General features: G+C 39.2%; 3 protein-coding genes across 9 annotated transcripts in view; 2 read left to right on the top strand and 1 right to left on the bottom strand.

The window, feature by feature from the left end:
• The window catches only part of RAD17 (RAD17 checkpoint clamp loader component), a 31,928-nt gene extending 31,613 nt beyond the window's left edge, over positions 1-315 (bottom strand). The window contains exon 1 of one of the 4 annotated variants that reach the window (XM_089908942.1): positions 131-315. In XM_089908942.1, the coding sequence (XP_089765068.1) occupies positions 131-146 (16 nt within the window). In that variant the 5' untranslated portion in view covers positions 147-315. The remainder of the gene's footprint in view (positions 1-130) is intronic. The other 3 variants (XM_022595811.2, XM_089908943.1, XM_089908944.1) reach the window with 3 other exon arrangements.
• Positions 316-322: 7 nt separating this feature from the next.
• AK6 (adenylate kinase 6) lies at positions 323-15,085 on the top strand. Of its 3 annotated transcripts, none has more exons than XM_022595946.3 (5): positions 323-423; positions 2,721-2,813; positions 11,737-11,795; positions 11,906-12,051; positions 14,623-15,085. In XM_022595946.3, the coding sequence occupies exons 1-5, from the start codon at positions 399-401 to the stop codon at positions 14,813-14,815; spliced, it is 516 nt and encodes a 171-aa protein (XP_022451654.1). In that variant the 5' UTR covers positions 323-398; the 3' UTR covers positions 14,816-15,085. The 3 variants fall into 3 exon arrangements, with proteins under 3 accessions (XP_022451654.1, XP_022451646.1, XP_089765075.1); XM_022595938.2 differs by lacking the exon at positions 323-423 and adding an exon at positions 511-618; XM_089908949.1 differs by lacking the exons at positions 323-423; positions 2,721-2,813 and adding an exon at positions 516-618.
• On the top strand, positions 2,721-4,841 carry TAF9 (TATA-box binding protein associated factor 9). 2 transcript variants are annotated; one of them, XM_022595907.2, is made up of 2 exons: positions 2,721-2,813; positions 3,799-4,841. In XM_022595907.2, exon 2 carries the CDS (start codon positions 3,816-3,818, stop codon positions 4,611-4,613), a length of 798 nt encoding a protein of 265 aa, XP_022451615.1. In that variant the 5' UTR covers positions 2,721-2,813; positions 3,799-3,815; the 3' UTR covers positions 4,614-4,841. The 2 variants fall into 2 exon arrangements, with proteins under 2 accessions (XP_022451615.1, XP_022451633.1); XM_022595925.2 differs by lacking the exon at positions 2,721-2,813 and adding an exon at positions 3,391-3,519.
• Positions 15,086-19,500: the final 4,415 nt, after the last annotated feature.

Below are 19,500 nucleotides of genomic sequence, written 5' to 3'. Positions count from 1 at the left end.
CGTCTCATCCCCAGATGGGATGGGCAGGTCGGGAGGAGGAGCCATCAGAGTCTGGGAAGGCGAGAAGGCAGAAATGGACTCGCGTCTCTACGACATATATACACCGCAGCCCCAGCCGCGGCAGCCTTACCTTCCGGTAGCTGCATCCCCTCGTGGGCCGAGAGGAGCGGTGGAGCCCAGGCTCAGCTCCAGGTGCAAGGGATACCACCCAGCCCTAACCGGGCTCAGCGCGGAACCCTCTTGGAGGTCCCGCCTCCCGGGGACCTTCCAGGTCGGTCGGCGCTTCCGCGACACAGCCCGAAAGGCGGGGCCTCCTAAGGAGCTACTGTCTTAGGCATCCAGCGCATTGCCTGACCGGAAGCGCCGACCCGACGTGTGCTCGTACTTCGGACACTGCGATGGAAGCGTGTCATAGAAAGCCAGGTAACCAATGATGGGTGACGAGGCGGCGGAGGTGGGTCGCGAGCGACACTCCAGGCCTCGAGTACGCCGGCGCCACTGGCGCTTGCCGTTACCCTCCCCTTCCGGCCCCTCCCTGTAGCGTGTAGGGCGCTTGTGCAGAGGCGTCGGGAGCCAGCGCGGCGAGGACCATGTTGCTTCCGAACATCCTGCTCACTGGTCAGGGGGCGCACTGGGGGTTGTGGTGGGCGGCGGGGCTGGCGCGGGGCGCGGAGTGCTCTGAGGCCTGGAAAGCCCGAAGTGGGGTCGCTTAGTGTTCTATTGCGAGGCTCGGCGAGGGTCGCGTGGAGTTGTAGTTGTCAGGGCCTGTACCCCCCGCCCTCGCGACGGTTTTGCACGAGGCTGGGGGAAGGGGACGACGGACGTTAATTCTTTTGCTCAGAGGTTGGCTACTCGGTGAGGCGGAGAGAGGTAGATAATATACAGTTCCCTTTTTTGGCAAGCTGCCTAATCTTTCGTAATCAGGTTTTTGTCTGTAAAATGGCTGTTGCTTCTTTACTTGGCGGGGTGTCTTTGCGTGGTTAGCGAGATAAGGTAAGGCAGTATTTGGCCCTTAGTAGATCCGCTAATGGTGGATGTTTTAGTCCTTAGGCCTCTAGGGCCGTCTCTTATTTTCCCTTTGTATCTGAGAGATTTCGATGAAGGAGTTCGGATATTTGCGGTGTGGGGTGATAAATTTGCTGTATACGCTTGCGGAGTTAGCATGAGAGGCTTTTTCTTTGTGTTTTAAGAAGTAAAGGCATCTACTGAGCATCTCTGGTCGTTTCTCGTAGAGATGCTGTAAAATTCCCGGGCTGATCGTGGGGTTTTTTTCTGGGTCTTTGGATCCATACTCAGGGCGCTTGTTACCTGTGAGGGGTAGTAAAATGCCGCATAACGACTTTAAAAAATATTTCTGGTCGTTTAACTCTGAAAATGTTTACTAAATTGTAGTATTTAATAGCATCATAGGGCATTCCTGGAAAAATCTAATGGGTGTAGATGCTGTTGCAGCATAATAAAATTTGAGGCGCTGTTTGTGGATCAAAGCCAAGTTTTATCCTTTAACAAAACGTAAGCATATTGGCAGCGCACAAGTCCTGTCTGTGTCTGAGAGTAGCAGATTAACCTCAACAGGTTACTATTTAGCCTTTAAGCGTCCTTAAGGGGAAGATTTTACAATATCTGATTTGTTTGGGTCAGACAGTGTCTTGGTTTTTTAATATTAAGCCATATCGTCAAAAGTCTAAATGTGAGCGTTTTATTGAAAACATGGTGAGTTGAGGATTCAGACTTGGTGTATTATAGTGGACTGGAGGTAAAAATGTTATTACCCTTATAGGTAGACTTGACTTATTCCATCCTTTTTTTTTTTTTTTTTTTTTTTTTGCGTTACGCGGGCCTCTCACTGTTGTGGCCTCTCCCGTTACGGAGCACAGGCTCCGGACGCGCAGGCTCAGCGGCCATGGCTCACGGGCCCAGCCGCTCCGCGGTATGTGGGATCTTCCCGGACCGGGGCACGAATCCGTGTCCCCTGCATCGACAGGCCGACTCTCAACCACTGCGCCACCAGGAAAGCCCAATTCCTTTTATCTTTAATTATAATGATCAGGTTTTGTAATTTCAGTGGCGTTAGTTCAAGTTGAAAATTAAGTGTTTGATTATTTATCTTGAAACAATAAATATAAAAAAGGGAAGGTGAAGAACAATGTATAGTATGGCCATTTATGTAGAAGGAAATATATGGTGTGTGTATGTATGTATGCACGCAATGTGTATATGTACACGTGTAGTACGCTACCGTATATTTGCATATATATGGATGTATACACAAACATATGTATATGATGACTTCTTTGGAGAGATACATAAGAAAGTGGTTTACACTGGTTGTCTCTAGGGAAGAGTATAGTGGATATTCTTTCATACTGCTTAACTTTTTTCCATGAACAATTTAATTTTTTTAAATTAAAGCAAATAAATGATGGCAGTTTATTTGAGGTAGCTAGTTTTATTCTGGGAATTTCCATGGTGGTGGCAGACAGTCTGTAATTGTCATCAGATTCTCCCAAGCTCCACTCCTGGTGAAATCAGATACACTGGGTGAAATTCTGATCTTCAGCAGGCTTTGGGTAGTTTTGATTAGATTATGGTGTGTGTAATTTTATATAGGATTGCTAATTAGGAAACTCTTCAGTTGTTAAGAACCTTAAGAAGGCAGATTAGAGGCTAAAGTCTAATAAGTATTCATGAACAGTATTTTTCTGTGGCTTGTCTTGCAGGTACACCAGGGGTTGGAAAAACCACGCTAGGCAAAGAACTTGCATCAAGATCAGGACTAAAATACGTTAATGTGGGTGATTTAGCACGAGAAGGTAAGGGGCACTTTGGTGTTAGCTTTGTTGAAAAAAGTGAAAGGAATAATGGAGTATTAGTACTGTACTTGTGAGAAGGTACAAAAAGCAGAGAAAAATTGCCATAAAGGAATTGATGCTCTGTTGGGGACCCATAGAAATAGAACATATTGTCTCATTCTGTGTCCTAGTTATTTTGACCACTGCATCCCCTCTGCAGTTGGCTAGCAGTTCTTGTGGACGGTAATAAGTGGGGTAGCTTCCAGGAAGATTAGACTTAGGACAGTTTGAATATGAGGAAGAGGGAGAGTATTTTTGAGTTGGGCAAACACGTAAAGGTCAGGGTGGTGCTAAGCATATATATCTATGGAGACAGTGAGTATATGAGCTCACTGGAAGGACATGATTTTGAACTCAGGCAGTAGGACATGGCTGTCCTATGGTCTTTTCTTAGATTAGTTTATAGGTGCACGCCTGTAAGCAACTGCACATTTTTTTTTTTTTTTTTTTTGCGGTACGCGGGCCTCTCACTGTTGTGGCCTCTCCCGTTGCGGAGCACAGGCTTCGGATGTGCAGGCTCAGCGGCCATGGCTCACAGGCCCAGCCTCTCCGCGGCATGTGGGATCTTCCCGGACCGGGACACGAACTTGTGTCCCCTGCATCAGCAGGCGGACTCTCAACCACTGCGCCACCAGGGAAGCCCCAACTGCACATATTTTAAAATGATGTATGTTTTTGGTTATTTTACCCTGTTTTTCCCCAATCTTTTATCACTCCCTTATTTGTGTCTTCATCTTTTTATATTCTCTAATGGGTAGAAAATAAATTTAAGTGAAGGGAACTTTAAATGTGCCTCATTAAAATTAAAAAGATTTAGCGTATTTTTTAATTTATATTTTTTAAAATTTAACATGTATTTTAAAATTTTAAAGTTCCTGACAGTTGCTACTGAAGTAACTATTTCAGGTTTGATCTAATGTACATATTTTTTTCAAATGATCTAAAGTCTGATCACCGGATATCATGGAGTCTGGCAAGATGGCTTCTCCCAAGAGCATGCCGAAAGATGCACAGATGATGGCACAAATCCTGAAGGATATGGGGATTACAGAATATGAACCAAGAGTTATAAATCAGATGTTGGAGTTTGCCTTCCGATATGTGACCACAATTCTAGATGATGCAAAAATTTATTCCAGTCATGCTAAGAAGGCCACTGTTGATGCAGACGATGTGCGATTGGCCATCCAGTGTCGTGCTGACCAGTCTTTTACCTCTCCTCCCCCGAGAGATTTTTTATTAGATATTGCAAGGCAAAGGAATCAAACCCCTTTGCCATTAATCAAGCCATATTCAGGTCCTAGATTGCCACCTGATAGATATTGCTTGACTGCTCCAAATTATAGACTTAAATCCTTACAAAAAAAGGCATCTACTTCTGCGGGAAGAATAACAGTTCCACGGTTAAGTGTTGGTTCAGTTACTAGCAGACCAAGTACTCCCACGCTTGGCACACCAACCCCACAAACCATGTCTGTTGCAACTAAAGTAGGGACTCCAGTGTCCCTGACAGGGCAAAGGTTCACAGTACAGATGCCCACTTCACAATCCCCAGCTGTAAAAGCATCAATTCCTGCAACATCAGCAGTTCAGAATGTTCTAATTAATCCATCACTAATTGGGTCCAAAAATATTCTGATCACCACTAACATGGTGTCATCACAGAACACTGCCAGTGAAGCACCAAATGCATTGAAAAGAAAACGGGAAGATGATGACGACGACGACGACGACGACGATGATGACTATGATAACTTGTAATGTAGTCTTGGTGCATGTAACATGTATACTTGGCTTTGAATCCATTGTACTGAGATTAAACATGCATGCTAGATGTTTCCATGTTGTGTTCTAGAAAAATAGTATTTAATGAGCAAATATGGTTACCATACTTTTCAATTGAGATACTGTGTTGGATTTTCTTTAATAGGGTTAGTAATGGTTTTTCATCAGCCTTTAAGTGTAAAAAATAAAGTTGTAATTCATCCATTTGATTGTTGGTACTTTGGCGATAATGTTTTTACATTTTTAGATGCAATTTTCTGCCTCATTATCACCAACAGAAATAACAGTTGCAAAAGCTTGAAGTCATTGCAGTCTGTTCCTTACCAATAGTCACTTCTAGTGTCTTCACATGTTTAGGTTATAGTATGATCTCTGGTGTGTAAGTCACTCTTACGGGCCATTCTTTCAGATTGCTGAAGTATACCATGTCTGTTTTTTAGAGAGACCACTTGGTCAGGATTTTTATTTATAGCGAATCCTCTCCATTTAGATTTATCTTTCTCAATTGCCAGACTTCTTCCTAGGTCCCATTTTTCTATCCCTTTGGATATATTTAAGGACCCTTGGTGTGGCTCCCAGTATCTTACCACTTAAAAATTTTTGAAGTTTTAGGGCTTCCCTGGTGGCGCAGTGGTTGAGAGTCTGCCTGCTAATGCAGGGGACACAGGTTCGAGCCCCAGTCTGGGAAGATCCCGCATGCCGCGGAACAACTGGGCCTGTGGGCCACAACTACTGAGCCTGCGCTTCGCAACAAGAGAGGCCACAATAGTGAGAGGACCATGCACCGCGATGAAGAGCGGCCCCCACTTGCCACAACTAGAGAAAGCCCTCGCACAGAAACGAAGACCCAACACAGCAAAAATAAATTAATTAATTAATAAACTCCTACCCCCAACATCTTTAAAAAAAATTCTTTTTTGAAGTTTTTTCCCATTATTCCTTTTTGCAGGTCAATTTTTGTGCATCTTTGCTTGTCATATTCTTGATACTATAAGCTAGTATCATGCTTATATTTTTAATCCAGGTTTGGAATTCAAATTATAGTTAATAAAACTTAGGTCTTTCTTTGCTACTGTGCATAGCTTGACATTCTCCATTTTATACCTATATGAAATCTGGTTTTGTTCCTTTGCCTGTTGAACTTTACTCTTTTTGACAAGTGATTTCAGAGTCACATACGTCAGTCAATTTCAGTCATGTCTTCCAGTTCTCATCTCACCCACTCAATATTTCTAAACTTAATGAAATTACTGTATAATCTGTCATGAATATTACTGAGAGCAACAGTAACACCAGACCAGGGATGTTCCACTGTGAGACACTCCTTTTCCTCTTCACTGAGTCTCCTTGTACTCAAAAGATGTGTGTGCACTTGATGGTGCGTGGTCCTGACGATCCTCTTTGTATTTTATTGAGATTATTTCATGAGGATCTGCCTTAAAGGAAAAGTGGAGCTTTTTTCCCTCCCATTATGCCAGATACAGGATTTCTGATCTGATTTGACGTGTGTTAGATGAGGTGCTTTATAGTGATTTCAAAATGTACCAGATATTTTCCCTCCGATGCCATCTGAGTGTATCTGAAAATCTTACTAGGAAGTAGTCTGAGACATTTCAGCCTCCTCATTTTTTCCAAATGGTAATATGTTGTAAGGGAAACCATGCAATCTTCTATAAAGCAGTGTGGTTCTCAACAGGGGGTGATTTTTGCCCTCCAGGGGACATTTGGCACCTGCTGAGATGTTTTGGTAGTCATAACTGGAGTGGGGGGGTTGCTACTGACCTCTAATGGGTAGAGTCTAGGGATTCTGCTGAACATCCTACAACTCACAGGACAGCCCTCCACCCCCATAACAGAATTATCAAGCTCAAAAGGTCAGTAGTATTTCAGGTTTAGAAACCCTGCTATAAGGAAGGAGACAAAAAACAAAACTGGTTTTAAACAAATGTGTCTGAATGGAGTTTATTGCCATCCTAGTAGTCATGTTGAATGGCTGTATTATTTGTAAGAGACCTTCTTTATGACATTTAGAACTAAAGCAGGAAAAATTAGGTGGGGAATTAAGCTTAATAAAACTATGGAGAGTCCTGAATGTGGAGTGACCAAGCATGCTTTTCTTACCCCTGTTCTTCCAGTCTCGCATTCCTCACTTGATGTCCTTTCCCATATGCAATCATTTAATTAAACTTCTACCAGCATCCTTAATTTTCCTGCCACCAGTTCTGTCAGTCTTCAGCCTCTATGCCTAACCCCAGGATGCTCATATGTCTAGACATTGGGTGCGTTTCAAATATCTGGCCCTCAACACTTAAAATCTTGATGTGTTTCTAAGGCAGGGGTTGGCAAGCTGCAGCTGTTTTTGTAGGAGCCACTAGCTAGATTAGGCTGCAAATCCTGAAGTATTTATTGTCTGGCCCTTTACAGAAGAAGTTTGCCATTCCCTCTCTAACCTATGTGTATCGCATTTTTTTCCCTCACCTGAATCAACTACCACTGGAAGCCTTTGAAACTAACTTCTCCGTTGTCCTCTCTCCAGCACTGCTCTCCCAATCTTTTCATCTGATTCTCTCCTTCCCACCATATATATACCTCTTTCCCCTGTGAACTCATTGCAGCCATCTTGTAATCCTGCCCCTCCCTCTGGTAATTTCATTGACTCAGGACTAGTTAGTCCTTTTTACTTATAACTCTTAAATTTATTATTAAAACTTAGCCCAACATCTAGACATCTACTAGATTTAACCATCTGGATAGTTCCCACATATTTCCAAGTTAATGTTTAAAAAGCACATGTTCTGAAGTCATCCCTGACTGCTTGCCCATTCCTGATTCCTGTCACCCACACATTAAAAACGCATTTACACACTACACAGATGCACTTGTCTCCTAATCTTGATAGTTTAAAAAATCTTTTTGATACCCCTATCCCATTCCTAAGACCATTAACGCTGTGTCCCTTTGGTACCGCTATACCATTCTCAAGACCATTCGTGCTGAATCTCTTCTTCAGTATCTCTTCCCTCCCTCTTCTGTACACCATCATTATGTCCTTTAAAAAGGGGGCGGGTGGGGAGAGGGGATGAAATTACTTGAACTTTTTAACGATAAAGGCCACTCACCTTAATGAAGTAATGAACTGGCCACAGTTTACCTTCAGCCCTTCCCTGCAGCCACTATGCCCTATGTCCCCTTAAGTCTACCCACAGTGCACTATTGTTCTTCAAACGCATGGGGAGTCTTCCATCTCCATGTCCTTATACATGCTATTCCCTTTACCTGTACATGCCCTTCCTCATCTGTCTTATAAACAGTTCCTTAAAAGGCCCTACTCGAATGCCGCATCTTTTGGTGCTAACTTCTCTTGGCAGAATTCATTGCTCTCTTTGCATAAAAGGCCAGGTATCAAAGCTCCCAATCCTTCTAAACCAATTAACTTCTTATACTAATTGCATTAGTACAGATGCAAAATAGATGACTAGCATCCCTATATGGTTAGCTTTAAAGAACGGCTTTCACGTGAGTGTATAAATGATAGGATGGCAGTTAAAGGAAAGGTCATGTTTTTATAGCTTGACTAATGACAGCTTGGAAGGTCTTTTTAAGGTAAGAAGGTCATTTTAACCGGCTCCACAATCAATTTTTTTCTGCAAGTAATTTATCTAAGTAAATCATAAAACTTCGTTTAGGAAACGGATTTAATTTTCTAAGTTTCGATAATTTGATGAAATCAAGCTTTTTTTTCCTCTTTGCCATATGAAGATCCACTGTATAGACAATTATAAATGTGACTACCAGTTGAAGTTTCTAAAGTAGCACAAATTTTTCCTCTTTTTGGAAATTTGAAACAAAGTTTAGAATTCATCTCTCTCCATTCCTTGTAGTACACGTTATAATTATCACCTAAAATTCTGCAGTAGCTTTTATATGGTATCCATGCTTCTTCTGGACTTGCTTCCTTCCAACTCCACACAGAAATCAAAATGATTTTTAAAAATTTGAAATCAATCATGTCATTTCATGCTTAAAATGCTGTAATGATTTTCCTTTGCTTTGGGATAAAGTCTAAACAACTCAGTGCAGCCTTCAAGGTCTTTTTTTTTAATTTAATTGATTTATTTATTTTTTGGCTGTGTTGGGTCTTCATTGCTGCGTGCCAGCTTTCTCTAGCTGCGGTGAGCGGAGGCTACTCTTCGTTGCAGTGCGTGGGCTTCTCATTGTTGTGGAGCACGGGCTGTAGGCTCGCGGGCTTCAGTAGTTCTGGCACTCCGGCTCAGTAGTTGTGGCTCGCGGGCTGTAGAGCGCAGGCTCAGTAATTGTGGCGTACGGGCTTAGTTGCTCCACGGCATGTGGATCTTCCCAGACCAGGGCTCAAACCCGTGTTCCCTGCATTGGCAGGCGGACTCTTATCCACTGCGCCACCAGGGAAGTCCCTCAAGGCCCTTTTTAATCTGGCCTTAATCCCCCTGACCCCTTATCACTTATTTTCTAACTATTCTGAAAGACTTTTCCTCCCTTGAAAGGCTTGCCCTCCTTAGTCTCTCTGCCTTTGAATATCTTGTTTTCTCTGTTAAGAATCGTCTTACCTACCTTTTTTTCCTGAGCTAACTGCTTCAAGTTTCCACTTAGAAGTTACCTGCTTCAGGAAGCCTCCTCTAATATCCCAAGTTTATGTTCCTAACCTAAAAGGTCCCCATGTTATTGCTCCCAGAGCACCATGATCCACAGCATTAAATATTACAATTTCCAGGTTACTTGTCTGTCATCTCCCATTTTATTGTCAACTCTTCGAGGGAAGGACTGTGTTGGTCTTCTTGTTCAATTTGTTCACTATTATATCTTCCTTACCTCTGTAATTACTGGTACATGGTGTTTGATAAATGTTTTTTGAAATGAATGTTGGAAAGCTTGGATTACACTATTTTATTAATATGTATTCACATGACTTAAGAAATCCTGCATTTCAGCATTGCAGTATATAAAGACTTTAATTCTAAAAGCTAATACTGCTATAGTTGTCTGTGTTTTAGGCAGCATATATTTTTAAAGATTTAACTAGTCTGGATTTAAAATATGAAGGAACATTTATCTACTCCAGATTCCCACATAGTACAAAATCAGCTGTAGGTATTCTTAGATTTTGTGGCATTGTAAAAAAAAAAAAAAAACATATATATATACATATATAGTATTGTAAAAATAACAGAAATTTAACAACCTGATATTTTACTTACTTAAGTTTAATTACATAATATTTTAGCAAGTTAGTAAACAAGATTTAACTAATTCGCTATTGTTGAACATTTTAAAGCATCTTTTAAAATTTTTTTCTGGTTTGAAATTCAATGGTCAAAAGAAATCTCTGAACGGGTATGACGTTTTACTTTTAAAAATTATTCGTTTCCAGAGTCAGTTTACTAAATGCATGTATAACTAATATAACAGGTATAAAAAGCCTCATTTAAATTTTCATCTCTTTAGTAGCTGGGAAAGTACAGTATTTTTTCATGTATTGTTTACTAATTATCTTTTCCATCCTGTGTGAATTTTTTTCTTATTCTTTGTTAAGCTACTTATTGTTATTTTGAATTTAAGGTATTTATATAATCTACATTTCAGTCCTTTGTCCTAGTATTTCTCCCTGCCATTTTTCATTTTTTAAAAACTATATTATTTTTCATCGAACAGAGATTTAACATTTTATATGTTTCAATCAATTATTTTATTTTTTTTCACAAACTCAACTGTATCATACCTTTGTAGGTTTAATTTTCCATTAGTTATCTTTGGAATTAAGAAATTAGCTCTTGGGGCTTCCTTGGTGGCGCAGTGGTTGGGGGTCCGCCTGCCAACGCAGGGGACGCAGGTTCGTGCCCCGGCCCGGAAGGATCCCGCATGCCGTGGAGCAGCTGGGCCCGTGAGCCATGGCCGCTGGGCCTGTGCGTCCGGAGCCTGTGCTCCTCAATGGGAGAGGCCACAACAGTGAGAGGGCTGCGTACCGCAAAAAAAAAAAAAAAAAAGAAAAAGAAATTAGCTCTTTAATTCAGCTAGGGTTTGTGGTGTAAAGTAAGGGTTTAGATTAGTTTCTATATTGTTAACCAGTTTTCCCCATACCAAGACAGTTTAACTTTTTAGCTGGTAAGAGTTTCTGGTAACTGAACTGTAACCCAAGAAGTCAGAGGCCACACTAGGATGCTAGAGAAATGGTTCATGTGCCCAGAATCAGCCCACAGACCCTCCAGGAAGACAGTTAAAACTGCCTTTGTGCCTTCCACAAACCCTCAGGACCACCCCTTCGTCACTTCAGAACTCACGCTCCTTTGAAGCTCATTTCAACCTGTGCCAAACTATTAAGGGGAAAGAGGTGGGAAGACTATAGCATGCTCTTCGAGATGGCTAGAAGAATGATCTAAGCCTGCCTTAAGAGTATATACCTCCTAGGGATTCAGGGTGAGGGTGGGATTGGTATGTCTCACCTCCTTAAGACACACTTCCTTTGAAAGGAAGCTTTAATTTGTTGAAAAATTCTTATGTTAGATTTAAATCTGCCTTCTTTATGCCTGCCCCCATCATTCTTGTTTTACCTTCTGAAATAAGATATTCAACCCTTGGCTTTTGGGGATGCTGGAATTCTAGAAGTGAAGGAGCATCTGGGTACTGACTCTCCTTCCCCAAACCCCATGAAGATGTGACCTCAGTGACAAAGGGTTCATTTCTGGAATCAGGAACCTGCTGTTCCTTTTAATAAGTTTCATATCCTTGGCCTAATAAATCTGGAACTTAATCTCCTGTTAATGTGTGTATGAGTGTTTGTATACATGTGTCCCCTCTTCGCACCAATCTGTAGCTCACTGAAACTAGTTCTCTTCTACTAATAGCCCCACAAATTCTGAAGTTGGCTATTATTCATTCTTTTTCAGGTATTTTGTTATCCAGGTTTCCTTCTAGACAAAATTCTAATTTATCAATACTGCTCTTTATGTTTGCTGTCCATATGACATCTATTGTATTAGTGCCCTCCCTTGTCTCTAAGAGTAGTTGAAAATTACTGAAAGTTACTTAGAAAATACTACTTTAATATGCCAACGTAGATCTCTTTTAGGGCAGTTATATGATGGCTATGATGAAGAGTATGATTGTCCCATTTTAGATGAAGACAGAGTAAGTACGATCTTTTTTATACAGTATACATTTAAAAAAATTTTATAGGAAAGTTGACCTCAGTTTTTTTAAAGAGTATTCATCTTTTTTTTTTCTCCCCTTTCTTACAGGTAGTTGATGAGTTAGAAAACCAAATGAGTGAAGGTGGAGTTATTGTTGATTACCATGGTTGTGATTTCTTCCCTGAACGCTGGTTTCATATAGTATTTGTGCTGAAAACAGATAACAGTGTTTTGTACAACAGACTTGAAACTAGGTAAGGAAGGAAGAACACTGAATCCTTGAAGTATTTTGTAAACTTTTACTCAGATTCCTGAAGTTGGCCAACATGAACATCATAAAAGGTTCTATTTGAGAACGTGACTACTTTATTTTGGTCTTATTATAAACCAAGTCTGTACGGTACCAACATTCTGAGCCTCACGGAAAAAGGTGCATTCGTAAAACGCAAGCAGTAGTTTCTGAGTAAATGAATACCTCAACTGACAGTCTGATTCAGTAAAATGTACTATATATCAACCCTACTTAGTCATGCTTTTTCCTTAATGTAAAACTTTTATAGGAAAACAGCCAAACCAATAACATACTCTTTGCTATGGAATGAACATTACCCACTCAAATCATCCTCACAACAGAAATGAGAAAGCTTATGAAAAGCTAAAGATAAATGTACATTTTACAACCTTTAACAAGATAAATTAACATTTCACAATATATTTGAGTTCATCCCTTCAGGAGAGCATCAGACTTAATCCAGAATAACCAGAAAAGCAAAATTTTATGGAAGACACTTTCCCACTGTCTTTTGATTCAGACTGTGGAAAAAAGGAGATTTTACAGGAATTTAGAAAGCAGTCTCCAAAAGGAAAACTCCAGAAGTTTGCCTAACTTCAGGTTCAGAATTTGTGGTTCTCACTGACTATAGTCAGCTCTGACTAAGCACCATTGGATGGGATACTTGCAAATTCTTGCACAAAAAAGTATAGTGGCAAATACATAGGGAAAGTTAGGTTGGAGCTATACCTAAAACTTTCATCATCTTTCTTTAGTCAGGGAAAAGCCATTAAAAATATTTGAACAGAGCAGTAATAGAGACAATACGGTATGTATGTGTTTTCTAAAAGACCATTTAACATTTTTATTAAAAATTACTATTTTATGTAAATAACTAAAGACTAAAGTATGAAAAAACTATGAGAAAGTAGTCTTGTTTTAACCGCTGAAAAAACTTACAAAGTTAATCACCTTAAAAAAGCTTTATTGAAATAAATTCACATACCATGTGAATTGTACACCCATTTGAAGTGTACAATTAAGTGGTTTTGAGTATATTCACAGAGTTATATATCCATTACTATAACCAATTTTTTAAAATGTTCATCACCCCTCCCCCACCAAAAAACCCATACCCATTGGCAGTCACTCTCCATTTCCCCTCAGTCCCCAGTCCTAAGCAACCAGTAATTTACCTTCTATCTCTGTGGATTTGCCTGTTCTGGACTTTTTATATAAATGAAATCATACAAAATGTGATCTTTTGTGTCTGGCTTCTTTCACTTAGCATAACGTTTTCAAGGTTCATCTGTGTTATGGCATGTACCAGTACTTCATTTCTTTTTATTGCCAAATAATATTCCATTATGTGGATATACCGTATTTTATTTATCCATTTATCAGATTATAGACATTTGGATTGTTTGCAATTTTTGGCAATTACGAATAATGCTGCCATGAACATTCATACACGTGTTTTTGTGTGAACATTACATGTTCATTCATTTATCTTGGGTATTGAATTTCTTTAGGAATAGGATTGCTAGGTCATATGTTAACCTTTTGGGGAACTGTCAGACCATTTTCCAGAGTGGCTGCACCACTTTACATTCCCAAGAGTAGTGTATGAAGCCGCCAGTATTTTCACATCCTTGTTATCTTTTTGATTGTAGCCATCCTAGTGGATGTGAAGTAGTATCGCATTGTGGTTTTCATTTGCATTTCCTTGATGGCTAATGATGTTGAGCATCTTTTTATGTGCTTATTGGCCATGTGTATATCTTTTTTGGACAAATATCCGGATCTTTTGCCCAATTTTTAATTTGGTTATTTGTCCTTTCTTTATTAAGTTACAAGAGTTCTTTACGTATTTTAGATGTAAGTCCCTTATCAGATATAAGATTAGCAGAAATTTTCTCCCATTCTGTGGGTTTTTTCGTAAAGTTAATCACCTTTTAAGTACTTCAGTTTAATTTTGATTGTTACAAAGTTTAACTAATTTGAGTTTGAATTTTCCTTATCTTTTTTCACTAGCTAATGAGTTGGCTAATTTACATCCGCATAAAGATTATATAATTTTTTCAATGTCTTTGGAATTGGTAAAGTACAGATACATCTGTGTGATCAAGTACCCAATCAGTATATGCTATTCCTTATCATATGCATTTTATTTTATTATGTGCCATCTATTTGTTTTATGTGTCTATATCTTAACTCCTTAACTCTTTTGAAATTTAGGACCATAGCTATAGACTATTTATCTCATAGCTTGGCATCTGGCTTGAGGTAGGTAGATGTTTGCTAATTGAGTGGCTGACAGATTGTAGGGAAAAAAGTCTCAGACAAAGCTAAACTTTGGTCCTTAGTTTAACCCTCTCTCTTGTCAAAGAAGTCTCTCATATTCACAGAAGCCAATCTGTTTTCTCTAGGTAAAGAGCCTACAAGAAGTATTTTTGCGTGATTTTTCATGTGTTCAAAAGTGTCCAGTTTCTAGTCTGTTCCTAAAACTCCAGTTAATGCCATTCAGTTTGTTTATCTTCTCTTTGCCTTCTAGGGGTTATAATCAGAAGAAACTAAAAGACAATATTCAATGTGAAATTTTTCAAGTTCTTTATGAAGAAGCCTTGGGATCCTACAAGGAAGAAATAGTGCATCAGTTGCCGAGCAATAAACCAGAAGATCTAGAGGATAATATCAATCAGATATTGAAATGGATAGAGCAGTGGGTCAAAGATCATAGCTCTTGACTTAACAAGAATGCCACTTTACAATCACTCTTGATACCTCTCTGCTGACATCATATAAATTGTTCAATTATCAGTATCAGTACAACTTTCTTATTGAAATTGTGCTGTTGGACTCATAGGTGGATAGTATAAAGGTTTATGTTTAGTTTTTTTCCTCCATGAGAAAGCTAAACAATCTCAAGTATAATGAATAGTATTATTAAGGATTGAGAGTTAAAACTGTAATTGTTTAATGCTTCAGTTGCTAAAGAATAAATCTGATCAAATGGTTGGATATCTTTTATTACAGAAGAAACTGAAGATGATCTCTTAAAATAAAACTTAGACTAAAGATAAAGCATCAGTCTTTCATTTTTATTTCTTTCTTTAAAAAAAATGGAAGTGGTAATACTTGCACTCTGTATAGAATTCAAAAGGTACAAAAGCGTATACAGATGGCGCCCAACTTACAGTGGTTCAGCTTAGGATTTTTCGACTTTACTATGGTGCAAAAGTGATACGCGTTCACTAGCAACCGTACTTTGAATTTTGATCTTTTCCTGGGCTAGCAACGTGCAGCACAGTACCTGGGACGCTGCGCAGCAGCAGGGAGCCGCAGCCCCCGGTCAGCCAGGTGATCGCGAGAGGAAACAACTGATACACACAACCGTTCTGTACCCATGCAGCCGTTCTGTTTTTCACTTTCAGTACAGTAGTCAAATTACAAGAGATAGTTAATCCTTTATTATAAAATAGGCTTTATGTTAAGATGATTTTGCCCAGTTGTAAGTTAATGAAAGTATTCTGAGCATGTTTAAGGTAGGCTAGGCTGGGGACCTCCCTGGTGGTCCAGTCGTTAGGACTCCACGCTTCTACTGCAGGAGGCGCGGGTTCCATCCCTGGTCTCGGAACTAAGATCCCACATGCTGCGCGGCGCAGCCAAAAAAAAATTTTTAAAGTAGGCTGGGCTAAGCTGTGATGTCTGGCAGGTCAGGTGTATTGAACGCATTTTTGACTTAGGATATTTTCAACTTATAGTGCATTTATCGGGAAGTAACCCCGTTGTAAGTCAAGGAAGATGTGTACCGGAAAGGTAGGTTTCCCTTCCAGGCCACCCTGTTCTTCAGTCACCACTAGATTCCCTCCCTTTAGGAAATAATGTTACTCATTTCCTGTGTATCTTTTCAGAGATTTTATGCCTGCAAAGCATGTGTGTGTGTGTACTTCTTTTTTTTAAGCGTATGGTAGCATACCATGCAAACTTCTGTCATTTCTTTTTCATTTAACATATTTTGGATATTATACCATCTTAGAACATACAGACCTTCCAATGCTTCATTCACTTTATTAAGGTATAATTCACATATCGTAAAATTCAGCATTTTAAAGTGTACAATCCGTTTTTAAAATCGTATTCACAAGATTGTACAACTGTCCCACGCTGTAACACTTCCTCACCCCACCCAACAGACATCCCATACCTATCAGCAGTCACTTCCCATTCTTCCCTTCTAGCCCCTTGCTATCACTAATCCACTTTGTTGCTATAGATTTGCATACTCTGGACATTTTATATAAATGGACTCATACAATATGTCGTCTTTTGTGTCTGGCTTCTTTCAATTAGCATAGTGTTTTCAAGATCATCCATGTGGAAGCTTTACGAATACCTCGTTCCTTTATATGGCTGAATAATATTCCACTGTATGGCTGTTCCACATTTTGTTTATCCATTCCATCAGTGGCAGAGTTGGGTTGCCTCCACTTTGGGTATTATGAATCATGAACATTTGTGTTCAAGTTTTTGTGTGGATGTATGTTTTCAACTCTTGGATATAGCTAAGAAGCAAACTGCTGGGTCATATTGCACCTGAGTTTAACATTTTGAGGAAATGCCAAACTTTTCCAGAGTGGTTGCAGTACTTTATATTCTTACCATGCATGTATTAGGGATCTAATTTCTCCATATCCTTGACAACACTTGCTTCTGTTCATCTAATAGCCATCCTGTAGATGTACAGTCATATTTCATTTTGGTTTTGATTTACATTTCTCTAATGATTAATGATGTTGAGCATCTTTGCATTGTTTGAGTCCCCTATTGATGGACATTTAGGTTGTTTCCAGCTTTTTTACTATTGCAAATGGTGCAAGGATAATAAGAAAGAATAGCATAGGGAACTATATTCAATATCTTGTGATGAACCATAATGGAAAAGAATACAAAAAACAATGTATATATATGTATAACTGAATCACTTTGCTGTACAGCAAAAATTAACATTGTAAATCGACTATACTTCCATAAAAAAATACAAAAAAAGAATAGCACATATATTACTATGTGGCAGGCACTGTTTTAAGCGCATTTCAAAAAGTGAACTCTTAATTCACATGACTACTGTCTGAGGTGTAGGTATTATTATTGTCATTACAGGTGATGGAACCAAGGCACAGAAGGATTAAGTGACTTAAGATCACAGCAAAGTTATCAGAGTTTGGATTCCATCTTAGGCTCTTACCCACTGAGTTGTGCTGCCTAATGCGTATGCAACTTTGCACATGAGCAGGTTTATCAAGTAAATTCCTGGAAGATAAATTGTATGCAAGTATAACATTTAAAAGGTTCATTTTAATAAACAGATTACCTATAATGTAGACTCCATGCAAATCACTGTGGTGCAGAAGTCCTCCTAAAATAAATTCTTGACCTCCAGATGATTTTTTTTTTTTTTTTTTTTTTTTTACCGGTACGCGGGCCTCTCACTGTTGGGGCCTCTCCCATTGCGGAGCACAGGCTCCGGACGCGCAGGCTCAGCGGCCATGGCTCACGGGCTCAGCCGCTCCGCGGCACGTGGGATCTTCACAGACTGGGGCACGAACCCGTGTCCCCTGCATCGGCAGGCGGACTCTCAACCACTGCACCACCAGGGAAGCCCCAGATGATCTTAATCTAGTACACAAAGAAGATAAACACTCAAATGGACACTTTAAACAAATAGTAGATTGTGATACGTGCCCTTCTGGAGGTTCTAACATAATGAGAGAATAAAAGAAAAAAATTAAGGATACATGACGTAGGATGCAGGTCCTTGAAGGATGGGTATGGAGAAGAAGGCTTACCCAGACTAGTAGGATACTATCACAAAGGTTTTACCAGTACTACGTGGGATCAAATCAAATATAGAATGAGGACAACTACTACTTCAGAGGACTACTATAAGGAGGAAACAAACAGTGCTTTACACATACTAAGCACCATATATGTGTTTGTTGTTATTTTTAGTAGTACTAGGCTGCTTTTTTTTTTTTTTTTTTTTTTTTTTGGCCACGTGGCTTGTGGGATCTTAGTTTCCTGACAATGGATCAAACCCATGCACCCTGCAGTGGAAGCATGGAGTTCTAACCAATGCACCGCCAGGGAATTCCCACTAATGGCTGTTTTGAAAAGACAATATTCTTTTCACTACTGGGATTCACTAAATTCTCTTGCTTGTCAACTGATTGCTAATAATTATCCATCCTAACACTAACATTGGCTCATAATAATAAAGATTTTCCTTCAACAGAAAGGAAATAATGGAATCTAATACATTATGAGAATCTTAAAAGTATTAATATACTTATTAATTTCAGCCCTAGGTTTTCATGTGAAACTAGTGACAATGCTTTAACATCTTATAGTTGCTTGAAAAAGGTCTTAAAAATAATCCTATTTACTGTTTGTCTCTGGTTTTATCCAAACCTACTTGTTAACTTTTTGTTAAAATAGGCTGATTTAAACCAAACTGAAGGAGATAAAAGTGTGGCAAATTTTAAATCATTTTATATTTCTTTAAATGAGACTTCTTAACGTGATTTATTCAGTTTCTCAAGAGTGTCTTAAGATAATAAGCTTTGATATGTGGATAACTAGTCATTTTTTCCACTTATGCTCTTCTTGTTATATTTTTATTTTTGCGGGCTTTGAAATAAGGTATTGGCCTTACTTGAGCTGTATTTCTTCTGCATTCTAAGCATATCCTACCACCAATCCCTACCAACATTTAAATTCGTGTTTATCTTTAACACAAAAGTGATAGGGGTCAAAACTGCAGAGAAATATTTATTCTTTCCTATCAATGGGGGAGGGGGCAAAGTAAAAACAAAAACAAAAAACACTGTTCTTAATAACTTTGGTTGCTGCATATGTGAAAAACAAGATCATGAAAATTATACCTGTGCCTTTACTTAAAATTTATTCCTTAATCCTTTTGATGACATAAATCCCTTTGGCAGTCTGATGTAAGCTATGAACCCACTTCCTCCAAGGAAATACAGATATACGTACTAACATAAAATGTTGCTTATATTTTTCAAAGATTCACAGGCCCCTGAAATCCATCTAGAGGTTTATTTTTTAAGGGGTTTATTTTTATGGAAGGGGAGATTAGAAAAATATAATTTGTTAAGCAAGACTAGCAAATAAAAAGCAAATTGGTCATCCTGGAAGTCCTGTCCAGTGCATTAAGCAAGAAAATAAATAAAAGAGCTGAAAGGAATAAATAAGCTATTCTCAATCAACATGATTATTTATGCAGAAATTCCAAAGAGAAACCACACAAAAGCTACATGAATAACTGACCTTAGCAAGGTCACAGGATACAAGACCAATACACAAAAATCAAATGCATTTCCATATAGTAGTAACAACTGGAAATTAAAAC

This window comes from Delphinapterus leucas, chromosome 3, assembly GCF_059928025.1.
Source record: "Delphinapterus leucas isolate spDelLeu-1000000601 "Yukka" chromosome 3, BTC_Dleu_Yukka2, whole genome shotgun sequence".
NCBI classification, from domain to species: Eukaryota; Metazoa; Chordata; class Mammalia; order Artiodactyla; family Monodontidae; genus Delphinapterus; species Delphinapterus leucas.
The sequence above is the reverse complement of the archived record's forward strand: the minus strand, read 5'-3'. Positions and strand labels throughout refer to the sequence as shown.

Excerpts from the sequence above, each read along its gene's own strand:
- AK6 (XM_022595938.2), top strand. The coding sequence starts at position 591 with ATGTTGCTTCCGAACATCCTGCTCACTG. Across the intron at positions 619-2,720 it reads TCCGAACATCCTGCTCACTG|GTACACCAGGGGTTGGAAAA; the intron begins GTCAGGGGGCGC and ends CTTGTCTTGCAG. Across the intron at positions 12,052-14,622 it reads TACAACAGACTTGAAACTAG|GGGTTATAATCAGAAGAAAC; the intron begins GTAAGGAAGGAA and ends TTTGCCTTCTAG.
- TAF9 (XM_022595907.2), top strand. The coding sequence starts at position 3,816 with ATGGAGTCTGGCAAGATGGCTTCTCCCAAGAGCATGCCGAAAGATGCA.